Source organism: Sciurus carolinensis, chromosome 9 (genome assembly GCF_902686445.1).
Source record: "Sciurus carolinensis chromosome 9, mSciCar1.2, whole genome shotgun sequence".
Classification (NCBI taxonomy): domain Eukaryota; kingdom Metazoa; phylum Chordata; class Mammalia; order Rodentia; family Sciuridae; genus Sciurus; species Sciurus carolinensis.
This window is the reverse complement of record NC_062221.1, coordinates 42,316,251-42,335,830: the sequence shown is the minus strand read 5'-3', so window position 1 is coordinate 42,335,830 and position 19,580 is coordinate 42,316,251. Positions and strand designations below refer to the sequence as shown.

Below are 19,580 nucleotides of genomic sequence, written 5' to 3'. Positions count from 1 at the left end.
TCAGCCAGATGAATGAGCTCAAGGGGACGAAGGCATGTTACTGGGAGAAGTGATGGGTCCCACCATTGGGAATAATGCTCATCTGTTTTAAATAAAATGTAATTTCTCAGCTATAATAAGATAATTCCCTATTCTTTAAGAAACTAAATGTCAATGAAGTGTTTTGAAATTTTTTGTCAGCTAATATGCCTTTTCCATCTCTTTCCTCCACTGTGAAAAGAAAAAAAAATTCATATCTAGGAGTAACGAGGCTGTCTTATCTGGAGTGTGATTTGAAAAGAAAGGAGCAGTGGTTCTAAAACCAGAAAATGTATAGACCACCGTGTGTGTGTTTGTGTGTGTGTGTGTGTGTGTGTGTGTGTGTGTGTCTGTCTGTCTGTCTAGAGAGAGAGAGAGAGAGATTGAGATTGAAGAGAGTGATTTTCTTATTATTTGTATAGGGCATTTAGAAAAAGAAATCTTGTTCCTCCATCTATTGCTTTATAGGGATAGAAGCTCTTTAGGGGCTTATTTACTCCCCTTTGTCTCCCAGTACACAAAGTTTATCTTAACTCTCCCACGCTAGTCTGTCCTTGTTCTTCAGAAGCCAACATCAGAGTATTTTTATATTAAATTTGGTAATTACAGTAGGAAGCAGAAAATACTCAGGTTTACTGAAATGGAAAAATGAACAACAAGGCCAAGTAAAATTCAGTTATCTTTTCAGACAGAGTTTAGAACTCTGAAAGTAAAAATTAACAGATGTAAATATTTTCCTTTGAAATGTCATTTTGACTTTTAGCCTGCTTTACATAAAATGTAAGTGCAAGATATTGTTCAATAATAGAGCTCACAGTTAAATTGGTTTGTTGAGTTTTTTTTTAATTGATTTATTTTCTTTCTAGAAATGTTTCTGAACCCTTAAGGCTATAGTTTTTTTAGGCTGCAACAATTGATCAGTTTTGCACAGAATTCTTATCTGAGGATGTGGCCGTGGACCCATGAAGAGGTCTGCTTGCTAGTTCTTGAAGGCTGAATTTCTTTCTTCCCTTCCCCAAGAGCATTGTGCTTTAAAAAATACATTTCTCCCCAGGAAAAATCCAAAGGTTCTTTTGTTCTTTTTATCTCAGTGGAAATCTTAAGAGTGAGTAGGTTTTTTGCTTCTCTAACTTATCACCCCTGTTTAAGTCGTAACAAAGAGAAAAAAAAAATATTTAAAATTCTCAGAGAAGGGACTAGGCAAATGTAGCTCCGGTGGAGCACTTGCCTAGCATGCACAAGGTCGTGGGTTCCATCCCCAGCATGGCAAAATGAATAAGTGAAATAAAATTCACAGAAAACAATTTAAGCTAGGTTGAGAACGTTTTACAGATGTTAAGCAGTCATTTAAAGGCTTAAAGGAGGTTAAAGGAACTGTGATTAATTTTTCTAACATGGCGAACTTATGAAAGAATTATTGAATAACTGACATAAAACAAGTGACTAATTTGTTTATCTTCATTTTTTTTTTTACCTTACAATGAAACACTTGTTTTCTCATATTCAAGATCTCTTTTATATATAGCTTTGATTACCAGTTGCCCTGGGTAGCCCTGCTGGACATGCAGTCTGTGTCCAAATCCAGTTTTCTCACACACCTTAATTTTAGCACTAAACCAAACTAACATTTATCTTGCTCTCCTTAACAGAACAAGGCTATCCTTTAAGTAGAATTTAAGTCTGTTCTGTTGACTAAGTGAAATTGTTTTAATGTTCACTCATCCACTGCAAAGCACAGTAGGGAGATGTCAAACATGAATAAAACAGGACCGTTGCCCCCTCAGAGCTCGTGAGCAAGAGGAGAGGCAGCTATTCTTTCTACTTGAAGCCACAAATATTGGGATGGATATTGCTGAACTGCAGCAGGAAGGTCCGGAGGCAATCAGCAAAGGGAGGGTGGGAGGGTGGAGGGTGCAGAAACTATGCAGAGGTCATGAGCATCAGTAATTGAAGGACAGACTTAAAAATGGCAGAAGATGGTCTGTTGAAGGGCTGCCCCAAGAGGGATTATACTTGTTTTTAAAATATCTGTTCCTATGGGTCTCAACCTTAGTTGTATTAGAATCACCTAGGGAAATTTAAAATATCTGTATCATTTAAGAGGATATTTGCTCATTTTTTAAAAGGCATCAAAAAAGAAAACGATGGATTGATGATAGATGTGGGAATAGGGCAGTATACTAGCACCTGGTCTCTACTTCTAGTCATTTTCATCTAATTGGTTCAGTTTGGAGTTTAGGTATTAGGTGTTTGATTTTTGGTTTTGGCACCAATGTATTGAAAAAGCTTCCTAAATGCAAGTCATTGTGTAGTCAGAGCTGAGTACTTTGGGTCTGGACACACAGGGAATACAATTAGGTGAAGACTACAGGGGAGCCCATTTGGACTCAATAGGAAAACCAGTTTTCATTTAAAACAAACTAAAACAGAGTAGAGTTAGTGTGTTAGTCAGCTTTCTGTCACTGTGACAAAACAACTGAGAAAAAGAAATAGGAAAGATTTATTTTGGTTCCTGGTTTCAGCAATTTCATTCCTTGGTCACTTGTCTCCATGGTTTCTGGGCCTGTCAGTGAGGCAGCATGTCAGGTGGGGAGGGTGTGGCAAAGGAAAACTCCCATCACAGTGGCCAGGAAGGAGGGGGAGAGAGGCTGAGAGGAGGAGACAGAGAGGAAAGGAAGGAGGGAGCATCCAGGGATAAGATATACCCTCCAGGGCATGACTCCAGTGACCTTCTTCCTCAGCTCCTCCTGTTTCCACCACCTCCCAATTGTCCATTCAATTACGGATTCATCAAAGGAATAATCCACTGATGACTGCAGAGTCCTTATGATCCAGTCACTTCCCAAATACCCTACCTCTGAACATTGCTGCACTGGGGACCAAGCCTTCAATGCACAAGCCTTTGGGGGACACTCCAGATCCAAACTTGTAACAGTTTTCTATTACTGCTCTAACAAATAACCATGCTCTCAGTAACTTAAAACCACACCAGTTTATGATGTGTCACTTCTGCAAATTAGAAGTCCAACGTGGGTCTCAATCCAGGGTGTCAGCAAGACTGTTGTACTCCTTTCTGAAAGCTTCTCAGGGAATCCATTTCCTTCCCTTTTCCAGCTTCTAGGGGCTGCCCACATTCCTTGGCTCCTGGCCCCCTTCGTCCATCTTTAAAACTCCCAAGGGTCAATCTCTGAAGATTTCAAGAAGGCTCAATCCATTCCTCTGTAATCACATCACCATGTGACTCCTCTTGCCTTTTAAGGACTCCTGTGATTGTATTGGACCACCTGGATAATACAGGCCCATCACCCTACTTTAAGGTTACCTGATTAGCAACCTAAACTTCGTATGCATCCTGATTCCCCTTTGCCTTGTGACGTAACATTCATAGGTTTTGGGGATTAGGACACGGACATCCTTGGGGGCTATTATCCTACCTACTACAGAAGGATTCGCAATTTCTTAAATAATACACAATAAAAAGCACAAATCATAAAGAAAAGAGAGGTAAATACAACTGTATTAAAATTCAGAACTTTATTCATTAAGAGAAAATACAAAGATAAACCACAAACTGAAAGGAGATTTTTTACACTAAAAGAACTCCTCTAAATCAAGAAAATCCAAAGAAAAATGGGCAGGGAAATTATATAAGAGCTTCACTGAAGAGCATACCAAAGGCCCATAAACATGAAATGATGTTCATGCTCATCAGTATAATAATGAGACAAATAAGTCTTTTAAAATACCAGACTGGCAAAACTCCAAAAGTTGGACAATTTGAGTATTGGCAAGGCTGTGGAATAATAGTGGGTCCCATCCTCTGCTTTAGAGAGCACAAATTGGAAATCGCTTTGGAAAATATTCTGGCATTACCTAGTTAAGTTACCCTGCAGCTCAGCAGTCTCCTCCTGCATACAGAACTCAGGTAAACTCTCACATGTGCATACCAAGAAGCAAATAGGCAACTACGTAGAGCAGAATTGGGCATCACAGCAAAATTGTGGAAGCAATCCAAACATCCATCAATAGTAGAATGAATAAATAAATCTCCGATGTGTTCATTTAAGAAAAATACACAAATCACAAATAGGCACAGATGAATCCCAAAGATAGAATGAAACGTACATTTCAAGTTATTTGCTATACGATTCCATTTATATAAATTTAAAACGAGTGAGAAGTGAAGCATTCTTTGTTTAGGAAAACATGCAGAGAATGATGAACACAAAGTTCAACATCATCTCCCTGTTGGAGAGGGAAGGATATGCACAGGAATGCTCATGGGGGCTTCGGGGATGCAGTAATGTTCTCAGCCTGGTGATGGATTCAGTGATGTTTATTTTATTGCTGAAATATATTTTCATACATTCTTTTGTATTCTGCTGTCTTTCCAGTTTTTTTGAAGTTTCCAGTTTTTTCAGAGTTTATCATTTCCTAAAAACTAAGTGGTTTTAAATGATCAAGGCAACATTCTAATAAGAACAAGGGATTGCAGTTACCATAAAAAGTAATGTATAGGGCTGGGGAGATAGCTCAGTCGGTAGAGTGCTTGCCTTGCAAGCACAAGGTCCTGGGTTTGATCCCCAGCACCGCAAAAAAAAAAAAAAAAAAAGTAATGTATGAGCTGGACACACGTGTGATCACAGCACCTCAGGGGACTGAGACAGGAGGATCACAAGTTCAGGGCCAACCTGGGCAATGTAGTGAGACCCTGTCTCAAAAAAAAAAAAATACATAAACACAATGCATATTTGTTGTGAACAATTCAACTTGAGAGCATGGATAGAGTAAGAGGTCAAAAGTCCCCTGAAATGTCCCTGATTCTTTACCAAAAAGGGACCCACTTCCATTAATGATTCAGTGTGCATTCTTCTGGGCCCTTGCTGTCTTCTTCCTCATGTGTTTTATGGAAATGAGAACATGCCTACATTTTCTCTCTCCTGTTCTGAATTTGATTTTCAGCATCCAGGAACATTTTACCCCAGACTGGAGGTAGCATTTACCTCTATCAGTATCTCATTGTCAGTTTCACATTTGTTAGGTTCATCTAAATTTTTATCATCTTTTTCTTCACACTGCTGTTAGATAGTCGTCCTGTCACTTATCTAATATAGTTGAGAGTCAGTGCTTGGAGTTACTCCAGATCAGCCTTCGAAATACAAGAACCAAACCCTGTCTCTAAGAATTCCAGTTCAGAATGCCAGGAATGTATTCCTAGCCAGGGGTGTGTGGAGGCCATTGTAACAGGAGAGGGTTAGGCACTGGCCTTACAGTGTGTGTGTGTGTGTGTGTGTGTGTGTGTGTGTGTACACGGTGTGGAGAAGATTTTCTAAGCTGGCTCACATTCCAGTTTTCCTGACAGGGAACCAAGTAATAATGTCTCGGCCCATCAGCCCCAGCCCAAGAGCAGCCTCTGCCCAGGGCAGGGAATAATGAAATCACAAAGCAAGAGCACCATGAGAACTTTATTTCTAGTGTCCTTGGTAACTCACACCAGGGGTAGGAGTGAATAAGCCATAGAAGAGGCTTCTTTGATACAAATGCTCATTCTAGCAAATTCTCCCTTCCTATAGCAGTGTGCTCTGGTGCTGACATTCCAGGGTTAACAAGTATCTGATAATAATGCCAATAATAATTAACATTCATAGAGCAGCTCATGAATCAGTAGGTGCTTTCACGTGGTCTTACTTAATTCCCACAACAACCCTACAAGGTCGATATTATCTCAATTTATGAAAGATCAAATTTAAGCTGAGAAAGATTAAATGACTTGCCCAATTAATGCTGGCCGACTGTCAAGCCTCAAGATATGCTTGCAAATTTTACAGCTTAATGAAAATGTAAGTGTGTGTATAAAGAAAAATTTGATACTCACAAATCAGAATGTTTCAAAGGTTCTCTCTTTACAGCACTCCACAGAAACCCCCATTTGTATGGGGTACTTAATTCTTTCACCAGGGCCCCCATGGGGCACCATGCTATCCATAGTCATTATAGATTTGTATATTGATTATGTGACACTACTCAGTATATGATGATTGAGTCTCTTGAGGAAAGGGCAGCTTTCTCTAATGCACAATCCCACCAACTGGACCAGAGGCAGGGCTACTATCACCTTACTGCTCTGGCTGTCCCAGTCATTGAGGACAGCCAGTGTGCCTATTCAACCTGACCCTTCTGCTCCATGTCTGCAGACGCAGTAGAGTGTCACACCCAGGCCAAAAGGAACAAGAAGGAAAAAAGAGTCAGTTGGGCCCCTTCTATAGTTGGTAGGACACATCAAGGATTCCAAAGCGTGAATCCGCAGTGATTAATGCAGAAAGCGTGCTGGGGTTTCTGAATGCACATCAGAGGACCGTGAAAAGCTGAGGTTGAACTAATATGAGAAGGTTTGCCCTTCACATTGGAAAGTCAACATTCCCAGCCTCTCCAGATTTAAAAATAGAATGGAGGGAAGTTGACATGGAGGATGTTGGCATGCCACACAAATGAGGCAAGAGTGGAAAGACCAAAGCCACCAGTGACAACCCGGATCTGAGATTAGGCTCTGGAGATTGTGGAGGTGGCTCCAGGGCTTTGACATTCCTCATTAGATGACTGAGTTAAGTCTTCAGTCTCTTGATTCTTAACTCTAAAAACCAAGCCATCTTCTGTGCTGAGCTGATAGGCATGTCTTTTTTCTTGAAGTGATTCATAATTGTATCAGTTAAAATCCTTTTGAGACACAAGTAAAAAACTAGAAGTGTGTGGAACAGTGAGGAAAATGTATTTTTTCAAAGAACAGAGGGTAAGAAAGTTCTAGCATTGACTAGTCCAGTGACCAAAAGATCCAGTCTTTCTGCTCTCCATCCTTAACTTGTCGGTCTGTCCACTTGTGGTTGTAAATGGCTGCAGCAGTTCCCAGAATCATGTCCTCACCCAGCCTTTCAAGTCACATACATAAATCCTGGAACAGACAGCATCCGTTTCTTCTGTCCTTTTATACAAAGGAGAAAAACCTTGTTGGAAGCCCCTGAAAGACTTCTCCTCATGTTGCATTGGCTAGAACCATGCCAAGGGTCAATTCCTAAGACAGTCACTGGCAGAAATAATGAAATTACCAAGACTGGCTTAGACTGAATGAAATTTCCCTGTGGTGTAGGGCAGGCCTCACCTCCCTAAAGTACATCTTTCTTTGATAACCTGAACAAAATTTGGGTTTTATTAGCTAAGAAAAATTGAGTGGGGAGGCAACCAGCAGGGCCCCACCACAAGGAGGTTGCTCAGCTTCAGTGTTTCTCCTTCTAGGCTCTGCCAACATAAATGACCGAAGCATGCTGGGGAAGCGTGACAGTGAAATGGCTGTCATTGTGCAGGACACAGAGACAGTCCCTGCGGTAATGGACGGAAGGGAGTACCAAGCCGGCCGGTTTGCCCGAGGACTTCGGCTTCAGTGCTTTAGGTGGGTTCTCCATAGCCTCGTTCACTCTCTTATATGGGCCCTCAGCAACAGGCACTGGGGCCCAGGCTGACCTCTTGACCTTAGCACATGTGTCATGCCAGGTTCTCCCTTGTTGAAAACAGTGTCTCTCGGAACAGAGGATACATACACCAGTACACAAAACAACTTCAAACAGTCCACAGACGTGTCTTACTTTAATGGTACTTGTTATTTTTATATTTTATAGAAAAAATTAGCATTTAAAATATATGAATTGATTTAGGGAAAGGTGAGGCCAAATCATCTTGTGCCTATTTAAGCTTTTAAAAGTTAGTTCATTTAAAAAAATCAAAGTAGTTCACTAATGCAAGGGTATGGTGAAAACTACGAAAGGAATATGCCAGTGACTGCTGGTGTCAGATTTAAATGTGGAAACTGCAGTTCTCAGGCTTATAATGACTCCGGATATGGAAGATCCCTGATCTTTGGCAAGAAGATGTAAAAGTCAAACAAATCTGTGGTCAAGCAGAGAGAACCCTGGGTTGGGAAGCAAGGACTGGGAAGCAGGACCCTGTTGAGAAACTTAGAGGGCTGGGTTCTAACTGCCATCAACTCTGGTAATCTATTCTCCCTCAGCAGGTGATCTTTCTAGAACCTTCTAGATCATGTCACTCCCTCTGCTCGCTACTGTCCAGTGGTTTCTCAACTCATAACCAAGGAGCAAGTAACATCCTTGCAAATACATTGGTCTCCCCAGTATCTGTGGGATAGGCCTTTTCAGGGAGTCCACAAATATATTATTTTAGAACTGTCCTTGTCTTGATGCCATTTCAACAGGGCCTCTACAGTGAGATGCAGGAAGTGTCCCTGACATAGTTAGGGGTTGTGCTTTATGCTATTTGGGGAAGGGCACTACACTGCAGCTTTGTGTTTTAATCCTTCACATGTTAATGGTACATTTTGGAAACTCTCACTTCTCACTTACAGAAAGGCTTTAATGAGAATGTCACTCCTTGGCAAATGAGATGGCCATTTCCCTAATTCCTACCAGTCCAGACTCTGGCTTCTCAGAGTAATAAATGTAATAGAACATACTAACATTTTAATATGTGATTGATTTAGGGACAGGCCAGGTTAAACTATCTTGTGCCTATTTAAGTTGTTAAAAAGTTCATTTTAAAAAATCAAAATAGTTCAGTAATACAATGATCAAATAACAATTGCTAAAAAAAAATATGCCAGTGCCCACTGGCAGCAGATTTGGAAGTGTGGATTCCAGAGACATTCCTTTTGCTCAAGAAGCTCAGTAAAGCCATCCCTGAAAATCTGTTAGAAGTCAATACCTTCTAACAAATTTTATTGCTGTATTTATTGCTTTCCTGACAAATTGTTTTACAGGTAAGAATTTTTTCAAACCATTGACATTCCAATGAAATGCTAATGTTAATTTGTTTTATTTAGCAGGGGAGAATTTAAAATTAATACCCTGCTAATCAGCCCAATGATTGCCTACTGCAATATATATAAGGAAATATTTCATTTCATAAGCTGAAAATGTATGTCCTATCTTTTCAGTTCCATGAGAACCTAATTTATAAAGTGCTAGTCTTCTTTATAAATTTTAAAATGTATAATGATTACAGAGGATCTACAACATGTTTTTATTGTAGAAATTTGGCAAATACAGAAGAACCAATAAGGAAATTAATTTTGTTTTTCATTATACTGCCCAGTGCTAAAAATTTATTAAGAAATAAATTTTTAAACTTATTTTTTGACACATAAAATTGTACATATTTATGGGGTTCCACGTGATGTTTCTATATTCATATGCTTTGATTGTTTGCTGATAGAAAAAATGTGGATGTGCTTTCAGATATCACAGTGCTCACCTTCTTGTTTCCTTAGACTCTGGAAGCTTCCTTTGCCCTCTAATTTCTTTTTATTTTACTAGCAATGTTTTAAAAAGACTTATTCTATTTTTACTGCATTCTATTATTTCAGTTAATCTTTGCCAAGTTGTTGGATTTCAAATGGAATTTCATTCTTTCAATTTGCATTCTTTAGAGTTTTTAAAAATGTGTTTTAGTCATAGTAATTGTTCGTTTGTGACGTGCTAGCCTATTCATGTGTTTTCCATTGTCTTAGAATGCTCAATTTTCTTTTAATAACTTATAAGAACTTTAAATATATGGGATGCTAATTCCTTTGTCACATATCTTATAAATATGATTGACCAATTGCCTTTGAATCCTATTTAAGGGGCTGGGGAGATAGCTCAGTCTGTAGAGTGATTGCCTCTCAAGCACAAGGCCCTGAGTTCGATCCCCAGCACCGCAAAAAAAAGAATCCTATTTAATACAACACTGGGAAATTTCTCAAATCTTATTAACCAAATCTATCAGGAATTTTTATTTTTCCCCTTTTTCCTGTATGCTTAGAATTGTTTTCCCAGCCCAAGATCAAACATTTACTCATATGTTTTTCTAGTATTTGTTTGAATTTTGCCTTTTACACTTAACTTGCAGTTTATTTTAATATAAAAATGATTCAGGGCTCTAGCTTTTTGCCCCCCAAACTAACCAACTGATCCAGAGCTATATCATGTGCAGTAGTACCCTTTACCTATCAATAATGACCCATGAAATTGCATGTATTCTGATTTACATTGTTTCTCTTTGATTATATTGAAAGTCTGTTTACATGCACGCCAGTGTGACACAATTTTCATTATTGTGTCCATGCACTTTAATCCTATTTCTTGACATACCACTTTCTCAAACTAGTATTCTTTTTCAGAACAATTTTGGCTGTTATCCTTCTCTTTTTTTTTTCTTCCTTTGTTTGCCGTGCTAGGGAACAAACCCAGGGCCACACACAAGCTAATCAAGTGTTCTGCCACAGAGCAAGACCCCAGCCCTTGGTTATTCTTAAATAACATCTCTCACATGAACTTGAGAATCATTTACTCGAGTTCTCCCCAATCCTTATTAGTATTTTTTAAAAATTGGTATTATAGCAGATTTATGGATCCATATAAAAAGAGTTGACGTCTTTATAATATTGAGTCATCCTATTGAAGAACAAGTTATGGACTTCAATTTATTCCAGTTGTTTTTGTTCTTCAGTAAAGCTTTAAGTTTTTCATTATGTGGAAGTTGTTCTTTGATAAATCACTCAATTTTTTTTTCTTTTATTTGGATCCTTTCCTAATGAGAAGTTTATTTCTAGGCACTTTATTTTTCTTGGCAGTTTTCACTCTGTCTTAAAGAGGCAGTTGTTCTTGAACAATTATTTCCACTTTACCCCAATGGCAAACACAGATACTATATTAAAAAGCACCACAGAAACCTTGTGTCAATTTTAGCGTCTCTTTATTAGGAAATGTTCCCAAAGATAAATATTGTGGCCTAAAGCACAGCCATTTTCTCATTTGAAAAAACGCAGCTTCAATCCATTTTCCATCTGGGCTATTTTTGAATAGAAATCGAGAGACACATTTCAATGTGAAATCAATTCTAAATAGAGACAGAAGCAACCATCAGGGTACTGCACTGAATGTCACAACTGTGAGCTGAACAGTTCATTACGTCCTAGAAAATTATCCAAACTTTACAGATAAAACCATCACTCAACCGAAACTATTCTCCACACAAGTAGAGCTCAGAATCATTTAAAGTGATAGACATGAGGAATGAAAGGAACACAAATAACTTTGCAGTTTCTCTACCTTGCTATTTCTTCTGATGCATAAGCAATTAAAATTAAATAAGTGCCATTATACATATTAACATAAAATCAAAGTAGTTTTCTCTGAAACTTTAGTCCTCAAAAGAATTCGCGGAACACTTGGTATTATTTTTGCTGTGCATTTTGACATAATCTTCTTATAATTGAAATGCCAACAGGGAAAAGTAATTTATTGCTAAATAGTGACTATTGAAGGCTTATTTTAAATAACAAGTTCTTAACTGATAACCTGGTGGACACATTACCTCCCTCTTGTTCTAATTTAAAAGCAACATCACAGAAATACTTTCTGGTTAGTTTTCAGCTCCTCAGAGCTGACCCAAATCAAAGGTATTGGGATTGGCTACTCTCACAACCTGCACTGTCCTTTAGATTTGGTGTAATGAAATTTTGCTTTGGGTCTTAATTAGGAGCCAGCATGTATGTGCAAGAATTAGCCCTTAAATCTTTCTTTTAAAGTTATTTCCATGAAGGAGGCATTATTTGAGGTGGAAATGGGATTTTTGTGGTTATATAACTCAAGAATGCTAGTAAGCCCATGATGACAGCTCCTTTTATTTTAAAGAATTTTTACATAGCAGAAAAGGCACAGACTAAAACAAAACGGTTGCCTTTTTATCCCAATAAAATTGAATGAGTTTTTCACAAACCAAAGATGTTGGAAGTGACCAGAGAGAAATACATGTGAAGACTATGTGGTTTGGAACAGCCTTTTTTGGAATAATTTTGCATATTCTATGACCCAAGAATTTTAATTCTAGAATTTCTAATGAAGTAGTCATAAAAATTCACAAAGTATTATATGTGATGAATAAATTATGTTCATTATAGCCCTGTTCATAATAATGAAAAAGTGGAAACCACGCAAATGTCTGTAATAAAATAATTGGTTACATAAATTACATAAATTTCATATGCTGGGAAACTAGAGCCATTAAAAATGATGATGTAAATCTACATTATTTAAATACTAAGAGGATAACAGTCTCACAATGTCTGCATTATTTAATCCAGTGGTCAATTTTTTTGTGACTTAAACTCAGTTCTCCTGGGCCGCCTTCCCTGAGTGGTCATAGGATATCCTCTCCTCTGGCTTTTCTCAGTCTTGCAGCTTGATCCCCTCCCCTCCTGTTGGGGTACCCCAGCTCCTCTTCTCTGTTTATACTCTTCCAGCAAGCTCTATTAAAAACATATGGTGTTATGAGCATATAAATTAGGGCAATTCTCTGATCCATATCTCTGGCCAAGCATTCTTTCCCAAACTCCAGGTCCATTTTTCCAACTGCCTGCTCAGCAGTACCACCTGGATGTTTGAGGGTGGCCTAAATAGGCCCCAAACGGAATCCCTAGTCTTCACCCAGCAACTGCACACACACACACACACACACACACACACACACACACACAGGATTCCCTTAGCTAATGAAAACTACACTTTTATAGTTGCTTCAGATAGAGAGGTTTTAATCAACTGTGACGCCTCACACCGTCCATCTGCTGTCACTAAAACTCGTTGGCTCTTTCTTTATTCCACTACCATCCAAGCCACAGCCACAATCATATCTCACTCAGCTTCCGGCTGTGGTTCCTAACTGGGCTCCATTTTCAGCCCTTGTCCACCTGTCTGCCAGGCTATTCTCAGTAAGTAACTATATTTCAGTATGTGAGTCTGATCCCATTACTCCTCTGTCTGATGGCTACAGTGGGTCCCCATTTCACTTACGTCCTGTTTTCCCATTGCGCTTTCCCGTCACCACAGGCCTTCTTGGTATTCTTTGAACCCACAAGGCATGTCAGAAAGGGCTTTGAACTCAGTGTGTGTTTTAGCTCAATTACTAGTGTATCCCCGAATTTTAGTTTCCAGTCTACAAAACGGAAATCATCCTGCCTGTCTCCCTCACAGGATAAAGGCAGAAGTGTTTTGGAATCCAACAGTCTTCTGTATGAACAAGAATTATTATAATTTTCAAATCTCACCTCTAAAACCCGTCTTGCTTTACTTAATGATTTCTTAATGCTTTTCTTAATGATTTCATATACAATCAGTTCAGACTACAGTTAGTATGTGGGTTATTTTATACCAGATACTCTGAGGAAATGACAGTAGCCAAGTCCTGGTCTCTCACAGAATTGGCATTCCAGAAATGTGAGATGGGCCTGTTAAAAACAGTGTATAAAATATGGCAGGGGCCCTGATAAAGACAAAGCACATGTGAAATACAGTGGGGAATAATGAAATAATGTTGAATTCTCCCAGATTAACTAGAAGAGAGAGACCCAGGAGCTCTGTAAAACTCTCCAAAGTTTTACAGAGTTGATCTTGTACGGAATCTTAAAAGTTGGTAGGTAGAGTTAGGTAAACAGGTGGGGGAAGGACAAATCTCCCTGACCACACCCATCTCATGCTCTTAAAGATACCCTGTGGGCTGGGGTTGTGGCTTAGTGATAGGGCACTTGCCTAGCATGTGTGAGGCACTGGGTTTGAGTCTCAGCACTGCATAAATAAATGAAATAAAGGTCCATCAACAACTAAAAAAATTATTTAAAAAAAGAAGATACCCTGTATCTAGGATGATTGTAATTAATTCCTTTTGGGGATGATTATTTCTTCAGTTTTTGTCTCAGTCACCAAATTTAACTACCCAAAAGGACTTTCTGTTTTTCTTATTCATTTATGTACCTAAGAGTTAAGCATAGTGCTTGGCCTAAGGGAAGGGAGGGGGGAAGGAAGAAAGGGGTGAGGAAGGGAAGGCAGGCAGATGTGTCATGGTTAAGCAAAGGTTTGGGAGTCTGTGGCCCTGATTGGAACCCAGCTTTACCACTTAACAGTTGTTTGACTTGGAACAAGTTTTTTAATCTCTGTGCATTTATCTCTAAGGTGAAGATAATAACATTGTCTTGAGGATTTAGTGAGCTAGTCCTTGGAAAGGGCTCAGCACATTTTCTGGCACATGTTTGGACTCTAATCCTATCTATCTCCCAGGGTTCTAGCCACCATAGGCCAAACAACAAAGGATGCTCTTAAAACAAAACTGAGGTCTTTCTATCTCAACAGTTCAAACATTTAAGCATCAGAGAAACTTAGGTTTTTGTTTTATTTTGTTTGTTTTGTTTTGCCACTAAGTAGACAGATAGATAAATAAATATAAATAGAATATGTATTTAATTTTAATGGCTTCCTTTGATTTCCAAAAAATTTTAAAAACCTAAGACTCCTAAGTTCGACTCCTACGATGGAGTGTATTACCATCAGTAACAATGCAGTCACCAAACTTCTTCATCCTAGTTACTCAATTTGGAGGCACTTGTATTTCAGGGTTGTCCTTGGCTATCTCTCTGACCCAAGCGAGGATATTCAGGATCCAGTGAGTGACAAATTCTTCAAAGAGGTGTGGGTTTCAACAGCCGCTCGAAATGCTACAATTTATGATAAGGTAAACTTTACATATGTATCTCTCGGCCCTTTTTTCCACTGACTCTCATCAGAGAAAGTGCATCTTTATTTCTGCATTTTATTGATACAGAATGTTCTTAATGAGTATAAAAAGAAGCAACATACCTCCAGTTTATAAAAATACTTCTTTTTTTTTTTTTATTTATGTATTTATATGTGGTGCTGAGGATCGAACCCAGGGCCTCACGCATGCCAGGCAAGTGTGCTGCCACTGAGCCACATCTCCAGCCCCAAAAATACTTCTTTGTGAACATTAAAAAGCAAAGATCAAAAAGCATCAGGGATGATAGTTCAGCAGAGACTTCAGTGTTATCCTGTCCTCTCATTTGATGCAGGAATCTCATCATGAACATCTTTGGCACATGGTTACCCAGCCCTTGATCATGAAGAGAAGAAAGGCAGATGGGATCCCCAAATGAGTCAGACATGGGTTCAACCCAGCTCACCCAGTGACTGGGGATATAACTTCTGTAGAGTCACATGACTTTCCTGGCCTTCCTTTCCTCCCTATGGGATATTCTTCAGAATAGTTGTGAGCATTAAAAAAAAAAAATGTTCTCTTAAATGTATTTAGCACAGCATGCATAGTAAATACTAGCCATCCTAATGATGAATTTTTTTTTTAAATAAGGCTTGTCCTTTGTTGTACATCTCTAATTTTCAGAAAAGTGTTTTCAACCCAGCTCCATTGGATGCATAGCAAATGCATCTCCTGGCAAGTTCTATCTGTCAGTTACAATAAAGAATTTACAAGAATGAAGCATTGTCTGATAGTGGAACACATTACGCTGTGAAGTATCCAGTTTCCAATCATGGAAAATGTTCAAGCTGAGATTCCTTGACCATCTATGAAAAGCTGGGAAAGAGTATAGTATATTCTTCTTCATGACTTCCAGAGTCCCTTCCAGAATGGAAACATCATCTTTCTTCATGAAACATGATGAATATCTATATCCTTATTTTATACTGAGAACTCAAGACCATGATCAAACAGGTCATATGCGGGAGTCTTTTAAAATACGATTTTACAAATGCAAGGCACAGTCTTATTTGGTCCCTGGATTGGGGAAAAACAGTGATAAAAGACCTTTTGGGGATACTAGGATAAATCTGAATATGGACCCTCTCTTAAATGACATTACGGAATTTGTTTTCTTTGGTGTGAAAATGGTACTGTGGTTGTACAGCCATATGTCCTTATGCTTAAGAAGTGCATGCTGAAATATGCAGGAATAAGATGTTTTGATGTCTGAAACTCATTTTTAGTCAGCAAAGTGTTATATGTTAACATCTGATAACATTAAGTAAAGGTAATCTTTCAAAATATAAAGCTAGAGAAAATATAATAATGCAACTTTCCTCTTAGGCCAGAACCACCAGTGAAATTCAGGGATGATTATTATCCAAAAAAATTAACCTCCACATGGGGTGACAACAGTGCAATTCCTCACCACTAGATTGACTTTATCCGCAGTTAACGACCTGTATAGATGAGAGATAAGGCTCTAGCTATGGTTTTCTTAATTGAAGCAAGTCTAGCACTCACTTTGTAGCAAATAAGAATAACAAATCTTAAGTCTGTGCTTTGACATAAAACTCATATTTCAGCTGGGCGCGGTGACACATGCCTGTATTCCCAACAGCTTGAGAGGCTGAGGCAGGGATTGTGAGTTCAAAGCCAGCCTCAGCCATTTAGCAAGGCCCTAAGCAACTCAATGAGACCCTGTCTCTAAATAAAATATAAGAACGGGCTGGAAATATAGCTCAGTGGTAGAGCACCCCTGGGTTTAAACCCTAGTCCAAAAAAAAAAAAAAAAAACCTCATGTGTTTCATAAAACAAAGAATTTGCCTGTTGGAATGTGTATCTTTCATCAGGAGCATGCCCTTTCTTTGAAACCTATCACTGCATTTCCAATTTGTGTTTTGTTCAGGTGTTCCGGTGCCTTCCCAATGATGAAGTACATAATTTAATTCAGCTGAGAGACTTTATAAACAAGCCCATATTAGCCAAAGAAGATCCCATTCGAGCTGAGGAAGAATTGAAAAAGATCCGTGGGTTCTTGGTGCAGTTCCCCTTCTATTTCTTGTCTGAAGAAAGCCTACTGCCGTCTGTTGGAACCAAAGAAGCCATAGTGCCCATGGAGGTTTGGACTTAAGAGGTATACTCATTTGCAGCCAAGGACTTCCACCCCAAAGGCTGCACTGCATACAGTGACTTCATGGGGACCTCACAGCCAAAGCCAGGCCCGATGCCCTCTTGTGTGCAACACATGGACCCTTTGGAATGGCGGGAGGGACTGTGGTTGTACTGATGTAAGGACGCTGAACATCAGAAGGCTTCATAGTTCCTCCTGCCTGTCCTCGGGAGAGGAGGCTGCTTTCTTGTGGGTAGCATGCACTCAACAACTTAAAACACATAAACAAATTCCATGATATATATCCCAATCCTTTTCCTTTGCTAACAAGAATTTACCTGTAACTGTGATGAAGTTTACCATAAATTTGCCCTTTTCTTGCTGACCTTCCTTTATACAGCCAGTGACTGCAGACGTGCCTCATCTAGTAGTCCATACAGCATTGTTTGAGATATTGTTTATTGCTAGAAGGTATTATGGAGCTGCTTCAAAATTCCTCAAGGTTATTTGGAATGCCCCTGCCCTTCTGGTCCTGAAGTAGTATCATTCAGCCCAGGATATGGTCATTATTACTTTTCAGTCACTGTAGGGACAGAACAGCAGCCTGTGTCAGGCACTTCTGATAGCATTGACAGCATATCTTGACATCACAGAGCAACAGGAAGGAATTAAATTCCAATATTGAAGGAGAGATTTCACTTTGCTCCTGAAGACACTGCAAAGATGTGTCCTTTTGATAGAGCCCACCTGATCAAATTTGAAAATGTGGAGAGTATTCAATTACACAGCAACCAGATAAAAGAGCAACAGCCTTCAGAACCTCCAAGATGTCAGTGGGAATCTGATCCAGATAAGAAAAGAAGATTCCTTATAGTCCTGTAAAAAAATTTCCTGTCATCTTTAGCCACTGGATTGATTGAAATTTGAATTTTTCTGTTTCATAATTAAACCAGTAAATGCAATTTGTCTTTCAAGAGAATCACAAGCTTCATAACTCCTACCAAGTTAATAAGCATGAAGCTAACCTTATTTGACATTCAGCTCTCCCAATATGCTATGTTCCTTAAGAAAAAAATAATTGACTATAAAGTATGTGCTTCTTTGCTTGCATTATTAAATCCATATTAACATTCCACCAGGGCACCTGAAAAAGTTAGGATAACGTAATACCCTTTGGTAGACCAAAGCTCTGATTTTTCTAAGCAGAACTACTCTGACAGCCTGAAGAGCTAAGATGGGTTCCCAAGAGGCCTGTGACCATGGAACATGGTATGGGTGTGGTCATTACATACATCAATGGGTTGTTGGGACAGAACCTCCTTTGGGTTGTTCTTCAAAGTAAGCTTCCAGTGAGCTAACAGTCCAGTCAAAAATATTACACAGGACCACAAAGCCAGTGATATGTGTTAGTAGAAGAATCACACCAAAGACAGGATTTCACAACTGGAGATCATTTCCCAAGTGAGGTGGGATTTTTGTGACCAACAGTGGAATTAAGTAGGTTTTTATGAATAAATAACTTATTTCTTGTAGCAAAAGATGGTAAAAGGATTTCATTCTATAGCCTTTATAAATAAGACATATTACTGGAAGAAATTAGATTGGCATTTGAATTATTGAATGTATGTAGAATATCTGAGAAATTCTTATATTTGATCTTAAAAAATGTTTTTTAAACCTTAGAACAGTCAACAATCTGGTGCTTGATTTTGTGCAAGATGTTCTCATAAAACCATGGAAAATAAAGGCCCAAAAGGACCATTTTCCTTAATAAGCCATTTAATTAAAATGTTCACCATTTTTAGATGAGTAAACTGAGGCTCAGACTGAATGAAGGAGTGGCTTAAATTCACCCAATAGATACATAGTGGAACTACATTCTGTTTTGGCCTCTCTTCACTTCATCAGTACCCAAAAATTAGAATATACAATAAGCTTTCAGATGGGAGATTTTTGAGTTATTCTGAACATTGTAACATTACCTATTCTTGTGTTTATCTCCACCTACTAGAATGGAAGCTCCACAGGGCAGGGACTTCACTGTATTTTGGCTCTTAGTGTGTTCCCAGAGCCTGGCACATAGAAGATGTCAATCAATGTTTGTGGATTGAAAAAAGAAAAACGTGAGAGAGGAGAAAGCTAATGAGATGAAGAAATTACTGAGTCTTGGGCAAGAAATCACTGCTGGTTTCTATGCATCTACTCAAAGGCAAGATCTGAGAAGAGGCAACAAGATTTCCATGGAGGGATCATATGGAAAATTCAGTGCAATAATTGCCTCTTTTGCAGTAGCTGTTTACATAGTGCAGCATTCTACAAAGAATACATGGAATGTGGGCATGAGATGTACTGTATGACCTAATTACCTGTCATTTTCTGACACCATTACTAATTGCTAGAAGTTCAGAAAATTTAACATTGCAATGTCTAATAAAAACTTTAAAGTGTAAATAATTTAAAGCCTTGAAAAGGTATTATGATTCTGTTCAACATTTCAAATTGACTAAACTCTTTTGAAATGCCTATAAATGCCATACCTGACACCCTGCTAATCTCTGTGATTTTTTTTCTGTTTTTGAGAAGGAAAATTTCTACTATTATAAGAAATGAAGGGTAAAAAGTGGTAATGCCCCATTGAAGCTGGGCCAAGCTTAATCATGGGAGGAAACCCTTCACAAGGCAAGTCTGGGGCAGACGTTTGTTCTCAATCACATGTCCCCTGTGGCTCACCATCCAGTGGATTGTTCTTAATTCTGAGTCATAGTATATTACCGGGGGTGGGGAGGTGGACAGCCGATCATT

At 38.7% G+C, this 19,580-nt stretch overlaps 1 protein-coding gene across 3 annotated transcripts in view; it reads left to right on the top strand.

Annotated features, from left to right (window-relative positions):
* Pld1 (phospholipase D1) overlaps nt 1–19,326 on the top strand; it is a 218,175-nt gene extending 198,849 nt beyond the window's left edge. For all 3 annotated transcript variants that reach the window (XM_047564308.1, XM_047564306.1, XM_047564307.1), the window contains 3 exons: nt 7,306–7,459; nt 14,505–14,622; nt 16,575–19,326. In XM_047564308.1, the coding sequence (XP_047420264.1) occupies nt 7,306–7,459; nt 14,505–14,622; nt 16,575–16,799 (497 nt within the window). In that variant the 3' untranslated portion in view covers nt 16,800–19,326. The remainder of the gene's footprint in view (nt 1–7,305; nt 7,460–14,504; nt 14,623–16,574) is intronic.
* The last annotated feature ends 254 nt before the right edge of the window (nt 19,327–19,580 follow it).